Source organism: Spea bombifrons, chromosome 8 (genome assembly GCF_027358695.1).
Source record: "Spea bombifrons isolate aSpeBom1 chromosome 8, aSpeBom1.2.pri, whole genome shotgun sequence".
Classification (NCBI taxonomy): domain Eukaryota; kingdom Metazoa; phylum Chordata; class Amphibia; order Anura; family Pelobatidae; genus Spea; species Spea bombifrons.
Window position 1 is genome coordinate 26,473,684 of NC_071094.1, and position 12,858 is coordinate 26,486,541.

The 12,858-nt window shown below is 37.1% G+C and overlaps 1 protein-coding gene across 1 annotated transcript in view; it reads left to right on the forward strand.

The window, feature by feature from the left end:
• Positions 1-3,415, forward strand: part of TRPC5 (transient receptor potential cation channel subfamily C member 5) — a 95,787-nt gene extending 92,372 nt beyond the window's left edge. The window contains exon 12 of the mRNA XM_053472779.1: positions 1,981-3,415. Coding sequence (XP_053328754.1) covers positions 1,981-2,685 — 705 coding nt within the window. The 3' untranslated portion in view covers positions 2,686-3,415. The remainder of the gene's footprint in view (positions 1-1,980) is intronic.
• Positions 3,416-12,858: the final 9,443 nt, after the last annotated feature.

The following is a 12,858-nucleotide window of genomic DNA, read 5'->3' on the forward strand; positions in this document are numbered from 1 at the left end:
AATTAAAACCCTTAATAGTCCTCATCAGTGTTTCTAGCTTATACATTTGTATTGAGTTCTTCACATTACTTTTAGCATTGTAGTTGATGCTTTAAAAATATTTACTTATGTTTCGATGGGTCAGTTGTGTCATTGTATGGTCAGATACAATTAAAGTTGATTCATTGATCAATTAAAAGTGCTGAACAGAATTTTTTACGTAAATGTTTATATGAGTTCGCCAACCTTGTGTTATTCGGTAATTCCTGCTATCGTTTGACTCTTCTTCTCTAATAACACTCAGCAGCTTCCCAGGGCACTAGGATACAATATGTGCAAATTGCACCATACATGTGTCTCTCAGGAGGCCAAGGCTTAAATAACTTTTTCATAGCTATCTCAGGAGTAATAAGTGGAAGGCAATTTGTGCTCACACTGGCTTTTCAGTATGCCTTTTAGAATATGTATACACACGTTGCACTTAGATGTAATAAAAAACAAAGGTTTCAACGTTATCATTTTGGATATAAACGGCTACATCCATAAAAATATAGAGGTAATTGCGTGGCCCTTCATCGAATTAAAACACATTTAAAGCTTTAAATGTGATTACAAATTTCCTAGTATGCACTTTTTGACGGATTTTAAATCACCTACCCTTACTTTTAAAACACATTGACATTTTTTCCAAGGTTCTTAAGTTCATTTTCATACAATTTCCCACAGTCGGTACCTATTTATAAGACTACGCCTAGTGGGATTAACAAGATCCCAAATATGCATCCATTGTTTGTCATTGGGTTGGCCCTTCGCAGTGGTAGAGAGAAACGTGACTGATTAACTTTGTAACACACACTTTGTCTATCATTTATTGGGCTGTTTCCATAGAATGTTAAATAACTAGGTTATGGCTTACGTTTTATAAATACAACTATCCACACATGTTCCCCTGTATTTAGGTCCTAGTGTTTCAATTCTTATGTAATATACAGTAATCAAGAACAAAAGTGGAGCTAAGGGGGTCTCAACGGCTTCCAGGCTTCCCTGCTACTAATATCCGCTCCCCCAATCCATTCCTTGACCTCTGATACAAGAAGCTTAAATGATGTCTCCCTCTGGTGGATTTATTTCTGAGCTCACAATGCAGCTTTTACTCTTGTCTTACATTTGAGGATATATAGTAGAATGCAGCTTTGAAGGGAAGCAAAACTGGCCTGGGACACAGTTTTAAAAAAGGAATATCTTCAGAATATATTTTTAGCCAAAAGTCCTAAAGATGTATAGAATTGCGGCATTTCTCATTTTAGATTTGGATCCCATCTTGGCACAGAGTGCACATTAGCTACTTGTTTGGCACAAAGTTCCAGAATGACATCATGATGTCACCTACATGACCAATCCAAAGGACACAAGATGCGCAGTATACTGTACTGCAGTATAAACCATTTATTCCTTAAGTAAGGTATATTCTCAGAGCTGCATTACCGTTAAATTTACATCCCACTATCTCAGCTCCAGAACACTAGATTGTATATATATCAAAGGGCTATTGCACACATTTGATATACCTGCTCAGATCTGCATCCTTAACCTTTTATGGCTAGGATCTACATGCTTTCCACCCAGCACCCACTGGTAAACTTCATTTCATTCTTCCATGTATTTCTCTGCAATTGACATTAGCTGCTTTCTATAAAACACAATGCTTCTTGCACCAATAAAAGATAGAACGTTCAAGTTTTACTGTAAATTTAAGTGTATATCACTGAAATGTCATATGGATTTTTTTAATATATGGTTGTGCTAGAGCATGACATTGACATTCAGATATGTTATGACAATACACTGGTTAACCTGTATTTATGGTATAAGAACCCCTAATACTCCCAATATATACTCCCTATAAAAAGACACTTGAATGAGTTGTATAATCTCATAAGAATAAGAACATTGTATAATCATTGCCAGAGTTTTAATCATTTTGGTCTGTTCTCTTTGAAGGAGCTAAAACAAGATATCTCAAGCTTCAGGTATGAGGTACTTGACCTTCTGGGAAATAGGAAGCCTCCGAGAAGAAGCTACTCAACCAGCAGCACAGAGGTATCTCAGAAAGAAGATGTAGCTGAAGATCGGGTCAAATCAAAAAGTGTTTCCTTCAGTGTAGCCAACAAGAAAAAGGATTTCAATGTATCGGCTCTAATTAAAACAATGTCTGGAATTGAGACAGTGGATGATGCGCCTAAGAGTAACGGAATTAATAAGCGCTCATTTATTAGGAATGGAAACAAGTTACAGAGGCTTTCGAGTTCTAAGAAGGAGTCCTTCAAAAGACTTGGTCTTCTTTTTTCCAAAATGAATGGGCATATGCCAGAACCACCTTCAAAACCAGTATATACCATAACTGATGGACTTATCCAACCTCACTGTATGTGGCAGGAATTAAAACAAACTGAGCAAGAGACAGAGGGCTCTAAAAGTGAAATTAACCTCAATGAGGTAAGTCATGATGGGAGCATCGGTGGACAAATTAGTGACTCCTCTCCTGTTTGTACCAATTCCCTACACTGTGCTTCCAGCCTCTCATCTTCAAGCGCCAAACTGATAGACTCCACAGAAGATGTGTTTGATTCATGGGGTGAGGCATGCAATTTACTCATGAACAAGTGGAAAGATGGCCAAGAAGACCAGGTCACAACAAGACTATAAGTAAATACTAGTTAGGACTGCTGTAAAAAATTAGCAATCGTATGTTTGTAAACATTTCCTTTTACAGAACATTTAAAAAGGTAGACTTCCCTTCCTGTTCATATGGATGAGTATAGAATTCCAACAGCTATCTATTTTGCAATATTTTTTTACAAATTTGTGTTGCTTTTTATAACAGAGTGTGCTAAATTATCTTCTTTCCAAGCTTTGATCCCCTGCTGTTTACCCAAAATGTTTTTTTTCTACTGCAGTTTTCACCAGCATCATTATGGCTTTTCATTGGACCCCAAAATGTCTTCTGCACAGTTGTTAAAGGTCAGGTAGTTTTCCTGTAATCCCTGCTGAGCATAAAGGTAATATTTAAGAGACTTGGCCTTCAAGGGACTAAATTAGAATTGTGTATAAACTCATCTGTAAGTCACAATGTGCCAGCATTGTAAAGCACCTTGTTGTCTAAAATACGGCTTTAACCGTATGAGTTAGCGCAACACTCGGTAAAATGTCACGTGCAGCATTGGAATTTGTCTCTGATGCACAATGAACTTATTCAAATTGATAGTTGTGTCTCTTCCAGTTGTCCGTATCTTAGTGGGCTTACTATCTACAGAGGTAGTGAAAACATAGTTCCCCAACTGAGAAATGGCTGTTTGGTCAGTTTTTGTAGCATTTACATCAAAAGTCGTATGAATCCCAGATTTAATGCTAATTCTATAAATATGCTCCATTTGAGGTTACATATGCTGCAACCTATTACGGGGAGGTGAGGACATCTAAAAGGATTGATGGAAGCTGTTCTTGTTAGAATGCTACTTTGGTTGTGCTCATTGTATTTGTACATAAACTAGTTTGCTCTGTAGGGTAAATTAACGTTACGTGTTCTCTGAGGTTTAGGTGTACTTTAGTTCAAACTTTAATCACCTATCCATTTCAATGTGAAATCGAGCTCTAATAGTTTTCAAGCTTTCAATATACCAGAAATATGACTGTTCCTAGTTATCATAATTTTCATATAACAGTAAAACCTACAAAGGTTGTGCTTCATCATTCTTAAATTGCAGAAGGAAATCCATTTCCAAGTATATGATATAATAATTTTCCTAGCCACTGGTTATACTGCACCACTTATAATCCATCCATGGGGTAGCAGAACATCTTTGGGACTTATAGTTCTACAACAGCTTGGGAGCTGCCTGTCGCTACCTTTGTGTACCACATGGAGAAGTTCAACTAAATATGTTGTGGTGAAAGACACTTGTTTCTGTCTGTCTTGTCCTCAGTTAAAGTGCCTGTTGTCTGTTTACTCTGAGATGGCCCAAAAAATATTTAGTGTCTGTCACTTTAGAGGTTAGTTGAACCATTGTTGTGCGAACCACTGTGTATTGCAGTGTCTCTCAACCCAGTCCTTAATGCGCATTAAGATGTCAGGCTTTATAGATTACATTATATTCTAATAGGGAGATTCACATGGGTGCAAAATAATCTCCCCACCTTTCCCCTCTCCCACCCAGTCAAGATAAGTTAACGTTGTGTAGTGTAGCTCTGTGATACAATGCTAACGTTCTGAGGTATTACAAAAAAGAGTGTGGTTAGAGGGTAGTAAAAAGGGACATGAAGGTTTGGAATCAAAACAGGACACGTGGTAGCTTTGCAGCAGTTGCAGCTAGCATTTGGCACTTGAAGTGCTGATATTAAATTTCACATGATGTTCAGCTAACCAAACAGATGGCTGAGAATCGTGTGATGTGCACTCCACCGCAACTGCAATATCAATCCATAATGATATAATAAAGAACTCACTTTCCCATGATGTTTAATATACTAGATTGGTTGAGAGTCATGGGAAATGCAGTCTCAACAGCTGGAGTATTAACTAACCCTAGCTGCAATACATCTTTGAAATAAACTACCTTGTGTCTGCTGCATGCAAACTGTGTCTCTGCCCAGGTGGGGACTCTGTGCCTGTGAAGGAGCAGCTGCCAGAGTGGTAAGTCTTAAAGGCTTTTCTTAAAACCGAATGGTTTTCATCACTTTTCTAGCTCCAGCTGCCATACACGTGGAACGATTTGCTGGAATCAGCAGCTTTCCACACAATATATCATATTATTTTCTCTACGAACCTAATGATTGAAAATTCATCACAAAAAAAAAACCATGATAAGAACCCCAGTTCACATGTGCATGTTGAAAATCTATCATATGTCACAAATGCAGCATGTGTTTTTCATAGGAACTAAAACGATGATGTGTAATGCCGTCTACTGTGTATGTTTATGTGAAATGCGTTAGTCTAAAGTTACACAATTGTTAGGTGTAAAGAAATTAAACTTGATGCTGTTCGCAAGCCTCTAAAAGTCTGCGCATGTCCTAGTTGAAAAGAAGGACCATGATAATTATTATAATTTTACTAATCAGTAGCAGAAAAAAATTAGTAGGCACTAATATATGAATTGAGAAACTATCACATATATTTCTGTACAGGTAATATAAGCTCTTTTATTCTGATCCATTTCTCCAGTTTTATAATGACTCTGAAGTCTGAAGGTGATCTAAACATGCATCGGATAGGCATAAAGCTATACTGAATCTAAGATGAGACCAAGGACTGATCCATATCTTTACATCAGGCAGACTAGATGGTTCTCATATGCAGTCGAATTCAAGGGTTCTATGTTATCATGTAGACAGGAAGGTTTTGAGTATATTTGATTATATTTGAGAGCATTTGAGTATATCACCTGGACTGAGCTGCAGGAAACGGGACTAACATGTAACATAACTTTTCCTTGCTGGCTTCCCTTTTTACAATTTAGAGTTTAATTTTAAAATGTTGATAAGTTTAGGTATAAATAAATGAATGCCTGATGTTCTATTGGGTTACCTTAAAAGGAAACTGCAGCCGTCACTGGTTTTAGCATAAGTGACATTCATTTATTGAAATGACCTAGAGCCTTTTTTTTTTGCTTGTCAATCACTATAATCATGTTTGAAATATTTAGTTTTAAGGTTCATTTCAAGAAAGAAGAGATCAGTGAAAGCTTTACTGCTGCCAGCCCATAAAGGAAGCCAGGTCCCAGGGCAGGAGATTGCTATGCATGCATGTTGTAAGACTTACAGGAATTTAGCACACATGTGTTTGTTTCTATTACATACATATTGCTTAATTGTTATGTAACCATCATTACATAGATTTATATAGCGTATACAGCTATAAAATGTAGGAATTGGGAGACCTGATGGATTCACTTTAAATATCTTACATCTGAAAAGTATAAATTTGAGAAACGTTAATATTATAAATTAATATGTGAGATTTGTATCAATGAAGCAAATATTTTACAACCTGCCAGACTGCAGTATACTTCTCTATATCAATTCACAGTGTATATGTGATAGATTGACACTGTCAAACATTCTTCCTAGTTTGTGTCACCAAACTTTCACCATTTATAAATATAAGTACAAATAAAAGCTCAGGTATATTATACCCATGTTTATAACACACAGGGGGCAATATTACACCCAGTTTAGTGGGGACATTTCTAGAGTAAAGTGTGAGTTAAGAATTCCTGTTTCTTGCTTCTTTCCTCTTTTCTCTGTGTAGTTTTCGTGTCCGCAGTATCCCATCTTGTATCCCATGTGTCTTACCTTTCCTTGCTGTGTTGCGACATAGTTTCTCTCATGCCTCTTTTCCTCCAAAACAGAAGGAACTGTCCAATTGCTTTGGACATACGCCTCCTATGATGCTCAACCAGCCCCCGTAGTTCAACAGCAGTTACCTATTGACTATGCATGCTGTATATTCAAAATGTTATTTGAAAGCATCTATGAGCTAAAATGTGACACATTATGTAAATATGTTAAAATAGTATAGTTTAAAAGACTCTGTATAAGACTCTATACGGGAGGAAATATCTGGACAAACAGATGTTGTGTTAATTAAACACAAAATACTTTTTTAATAAGCAAGGGATGGCTTACAACATTCAACCTGAGGGCAAGTCCAAATACCTCAGTAAGAAACATAGATGGCAGAGAACATGAATTTGTATTATCAAGTCCTGTCCAAAACACACTTTCAGAAAGAGAATGTGTAGAAACTCCACAAAGGGTACAGAAAAGCCATCATGGAAACGCATCATAAAGTCCTCCTTTGTCCAGACAGCCTGGATCCCATAAGACCAAAAATGCTTAAAATCGACCCATTTATGTCAGCCCTTTACTTCTACTCAGTCTGCAGATTTAGCTACTGAGTAATTCAGAAAGGTAATAAAGAAAGATCTGATCAAGATCTGTTAACCCATCAAGAAAACCCATACTAACTCTCCATCCAGAATTTGATGATATATTGAGTGATCCTACTGAGTTTAACTACTGGAATGCAGTCTGGTTCATTTTAGGAATATGTCAACTGTTAGCTTCTGAGTCTTTGCAGCTCTGAGCTAATTAAACAGACCCCTTAAACATCTTTATTCCTCCATTAACCATTACACTAAAATACATTTTCCGATTGCAGTATGGCTCTTGTAATGTATTATACTAATATCGTAAAGTGAGGGCATTTTGATACACTGGTTACAGCCTATTTTGTGAGTTAGAGGGGTACTATTTTATTGTACTTTGTACAACAAAATGTGAGCAATTGTTGATTTAAGAAAAAGAATGTGATTGTCGGTAAAAGTGAAAAAATGAGCACCAAAACAATCTGAATATTGTACTGTCTTGTCTGAAGATACTTTATAAAAATGTAATGATTTCATTACCCTGACCTAGTGAACTATGGTTTGCCTATTTTATGAGCGTAAACCAAGAAACACCTTCTGCTACATCCCTTCACCTTCATTCATTCTCCTAATGCAATAAAATATGTCTGACATGCATGTTTCACATCAAAACAACTATCTCTGGTTATTTAATTATATATATATATATATATATATATATATATATATATATATATATATATATATATATATATATACATATATATGCTCATCCATGTAAAAGAGGTTTTTTTAAAAAAAATCTTAGTAGAATGGTACGCAATTGTGACAAAGTATAATTTTGCCTGCATGTAGAATAGTGGAAGCTTAACCCTTTCCATCCAGATGGGAGGATCATGATAAAAAAAAATAATGCCTTTGCCAATCCTATAGCACAGACGGGTAACAGAACATTCTGAATGTCCAATTTAAATACGCAAAATAGAATTCACGTAGAGTGCACTTTGGGTTCTACCACAGAACAGATTATCTATCCTGCAGAAATACTTTGTATATAACAAATGTATTTATTTCCTTGTATTTTGTAACTTACTTGTACACTGAAAATTCTGAATAAAAGCTCTTTTTTTTTCAAAAATGTATGCTTATTAAAATTAAGATTTTTATTCTTTCATACAGTATGTAAACCTTACAGTTGCCAATAAATATTTATAATTATAAACTGATCTAGACTTTACTATTGTATTTTCTGCAGAAGTGTAATACTAGTGCATACGTCTGTTTTCTTAGGATGCTGCATGGGCATTTCCAGGGAAGATCTTGGGGAGCCCTAGGTAGTGAGGGTGTTGTGTCAGTCTGGTGAATCCCTTCTCCAACACTTTGCAGGCAATATCTTCGCTTCCCTGCAACCTCCACCATTTAAACATTTGTGTAAAAATAAAAAAAAAATCATGGTCTCATTGAGGATGTACCCAAATGATTTCTGCCTGCTTACCTCCTTACGCAGGAGGCATATAACCATATTACTAGCCTACGTACCAATGGTGGAAAAAACGATACACTATTTATTTCCCTGTATTGTGCACAAGTCTGAGCCCGATCATATGTGTTAAGCAGCACCAGTCCTTAGCACAAACATTGGTTGTAGTTGCACTGGTGATGATGGCATGGCAGTGGTAACCACAAACACAGGTACTTTGGATTCTTGATAGATTTTCATGAGACAAAAAAAAAATCATAATGCAGTCTTGTAGCTTTTCTTCTAACCTCTACATGGATATAATAGCTAAGATGTGGTGGTACCTTTTCCTGTATCATCTCTCACACGTTCTGTGTAAGACTCAGCAGACCTGCTGTCTTTCTCCGTTGGTTGGATATATCATGGGTCTATATTTGATACTTTCTTCTCCCCAGCACATGTACACTCCAATTCATTCTAATCAGGCAGTCATGATGTTATTTCTATCCATGATGGCTTAAGGATATAGTAACCTAGCATCTGGTTGGTTTGATAAGGAATTAATTATTACGATATGTCATGCAAATAAAAGGTCTTGCTGTTGATGCATTTGCCAGTGCTATGCATGACATCTGGGAGTGGTGGACTTGCTCTGCAATCCTCCTCTCATAAGTTTTTTTCTAATCAAAATAGTTGTTTGCTGAAATAAGAGGAGGAGCAGCGATAAAGGCTTCTTCTGTGTCTGAACCAGATCAAGAAACGACAAGTGGTAGCTTTAGTTGACACAGTGATCATTTTTAAACACAGCGCATACTTCTGCTATCAGCACCTATAACCCCCTAAGCAGAATTTTTTCTTTCAAAATTACCTGCTGGTTCCAACGCTTTTTTTAATGTATTTGTTGACTGACACTTGTGGCACAGCAGGCAGTAGATTTAGGAGGCTTTTATGAGGCTGAAACATGTCTGTATTTGCTTAGTACGTGTCAATTGTTGATGTTGATTCATACATTAAATTACATGAACTAATTATTTCAAATATATGTAGACATATGGCAATGGACCCATAGTTATCTGTTATGAATTTGTACGTAATGCAACTAAGGCATTTATAGAATTATACTGTAATAGCACTATAGAAACAAAACATAAGGAATACACATTTACCAACTTTCAGAATTCTTAATATCATATAGGAGAACACAGAGGTTCATATGGTAAAGGTACTTATGACTTCACAACTACCAATCCCTGCATGCTAGCAGAGATCAAACTTTTTGTTTTGTTTACCAGCAAGCTAATAATAGATAGAGATGGCAGCATTCTATCACTAATTTAAAATAACACACTGGTTACCAGTGTAACAAGCAGCCATATTATGCTTGCCTGCCAGATGTACTGACCACTGCCTAAAAAGGTAGTGACCATAATTTACATAAACTATTTAGTAGTGTACATTATATAGGGCCCATTGTATACACACCTAGGCCATGTCTAGCTTATGGTGGCAGGTCCAGGGGAGAGTCACACCACAGTTTACAAGGGAGATATTTAATTTCCCAAACCGGCCTATTTTGTTTATGGAGGCCCTGCCGACTCAGGGCAGCCTCCATTAAAAAGTGCTATGTGCCTGTAAGATGGGCCACACCAGAATATAACATTATATCCTAGTGCCACATTTCTTAAAGGCGCACATCAGCTTTTATTGTACTAGAAACAAAAAACATGTAGGTGGAGGTGACTGGGAGAGCTGCCCTAAGTCAGGCCTAGGGTTGCCAAAGATATCACTTCCTGTACAGCATATGTGGCAGCCGTTCTAAGCCTAGTTTGAAAGGTATATTTACCCTGTATTGGAGCCATAATTCAAAATGGCTGGCACTGCATCTGGGAAGATGAGAAAATTGGATGCAGGTAACCAGTTTAGCCAATGTAGCCTGAGGAATCCAGATTTTGTGAAGGGTATGATGGGAAGGAGAACTTGAAAAGGGATTTCTGGCAAGGTGTGAAAATTATCTGTTGATATGGAAAGACGGCAGCCTTTGCCATGTGGGCTTTCTTTGTAACATTATAAGATCAGTACTCTACGGTCAAAATAACATACTTTTCTCTGAAAATGCACCATAAAACCATTACTTCGGACAAATGTTAATTGGTAACTATGAAAACAAGTCCAGTCGCATTTTTGGGGGTTTATATGAAGGTTTTATAAAGGTAGCCAGCAGTACAATGCTGCCACTGTGTGACCACTAATAGAACATCACCTGCCTAGCAATAACATAATATTTGTGTAAGGACGCCAACAGGCCTGACAATTTAGAATGGACATGGTGCCGTTTTCTGTACAGGGATCACTAAAGCAGACTTGGCTGTCTTTCGGTTAGAAACACTGCTTATTTACTTTCTTAGAGGCTCCTAAATGCATCCCATATTTATATGCAAGTGTGTATAGGCCCTTAGAGCAGGTTCACATGCTACCAGTCCTCTTCCAAGGAAACAACCCCAGGAGTGCCCTGTCTGTAGGATGGACCTCCACTACAAGGGTAAGGTTTCAGGACCAACAAAAAGCAAAGGCATCAGTGTCTCCTATACAAACACTGCAGGGCAAAACAAGACCATAGACTTATATTTTGTGTTTAAGACATGGTAGTATCGTGTCATCCTGCTTTGTAAGTTTCTGGCTAGGGTTGCTTGATGTCTTCCACCCTGGCACTGGAAGGTCCAACTCTCCAACATCTCCAGTCATGGTTCAGATAAAGTGAGAATTCCAATCATTCTATACCCCCGCCCCCCTTTTTGAAACTATTTCTCCTGGCTAAGACTCGGAGCAGTAAACTAATGGGCACCAGATCATTCCATATTAAAACACGCCATTTTAGACACATTTTTAATGCTTTCTTATTTATTTTGTGCCAGTGAAATACTAAGAATAAACACCAATTCAAAAATCACCTCAAGTGCTAAAGTGACTTTACACAGGATTAAAGCAAAATAGTCCACATATACAGAAAAAAACACATTTACACCAATGCAGGAAACGTTAACCTGGACGTAAAGAGCTTAAAACTAAATAATGGGGAGGCGGGGGTTACCAGAGTCTGTTGCATATTACTGCACCACAGCCATAACACAAATAGCCCTTTAACCTAGCAAAAGGGCAATGCTATGCAGAGGGCAAAGCAATGCCCACTGTATCTGGACACTTTAAACAGAACACACACTAATATGCTTTTTTAATTATAAAGACATTATATATATATCTATATATTTATATATACATATATACAGACATATACATATCATTGGACAGAAAAGTGGAATAGTTTTACCTTACATTTATTATTGAAAAGTTCTATTTGTGTTACAGCCGGGAGGTGCGAGACAGAGGTACGTTCGGCTTTGCAGAAAAGTTATATCAGCATCAGGGGATCTTAAGGTTGGGTGTATCTGTGTCACTGAACAACAATTAACAAGGAATAAATATGGAAGGACCAGCTCTCAAGACTAGGGTGGAGGTAAAAGTACCAAATCTGTGATTTAGTAAGCAGCCCATTCTCTTTTGTACAGAAAAAAGAGAAAGTGGTGCAGAATATTACCACCACTGGTATTTATCAAAAACATAAGATTGAATTTAGGTAGAAATGAGGCCCAACATTTTAAGACACCCTGGACATTTGAAGACTGCAATATGAATAGGTCTGGAATATGTCTTAAGCACTAAACATCAAAAGACTTTAAATACCACAGAATCAAGTGAGTTAAACCAACAAAGGTAAAAGCGTATACTTTAAATATTAAACGTAGCAAAGCTCTAGTGGAATTGAGGACAGTCTGTTATGGAGGAACAGTCTCGATATAGAAGTCTGTGACCTCGAACCACTGGCTGGTTAGTACCACAAGTATTCCGCCAACAGTGTAAGTTATTTCCTGAAAACCCAGCAAGCTAGGTAGATGACAGATGTCTGTCAAGAGTGCCACTTATGAACATGGTTTGAAAAACTATTCATAAAAACACCATTGCATGCTTTCACAGCATGATCAGGACATGTGATGCAAAATCTGAAAAAAAAAAAAAGGAACCCAATTTTGGTTCCTAGTGAAAAATGTTGACCTATCACATGACTTCACTCTGCCTCCACTCCTGCATCGTGATGAGGTGTATTTAAAGGAAATTTTGATTTTTCATTTTTCCCCACAGCCATGGTCACAGTACACAGGGAACGTGTTGGCACCTGGAGAGGAAAGCAAAAGGAGAAAAAAATAAAAAAAAAAGCTTATATAAAACTTCATCTGTATTCTTAACATGTACTAGCAAAGTCTATTTAGCCATCACACTGAAGTTACAATAATGCCACATTCATTATACTTTGTAGAGAGGGAAAATGTATGACAGGTTAAGTGATATTCTAGCTTTTGTTCCTAGACTAATTAAAATGATAAACTGAAATATGATCACGTTGCTGTACTGCCTCACCTGTCAAATGTATTTTCTTCCAAT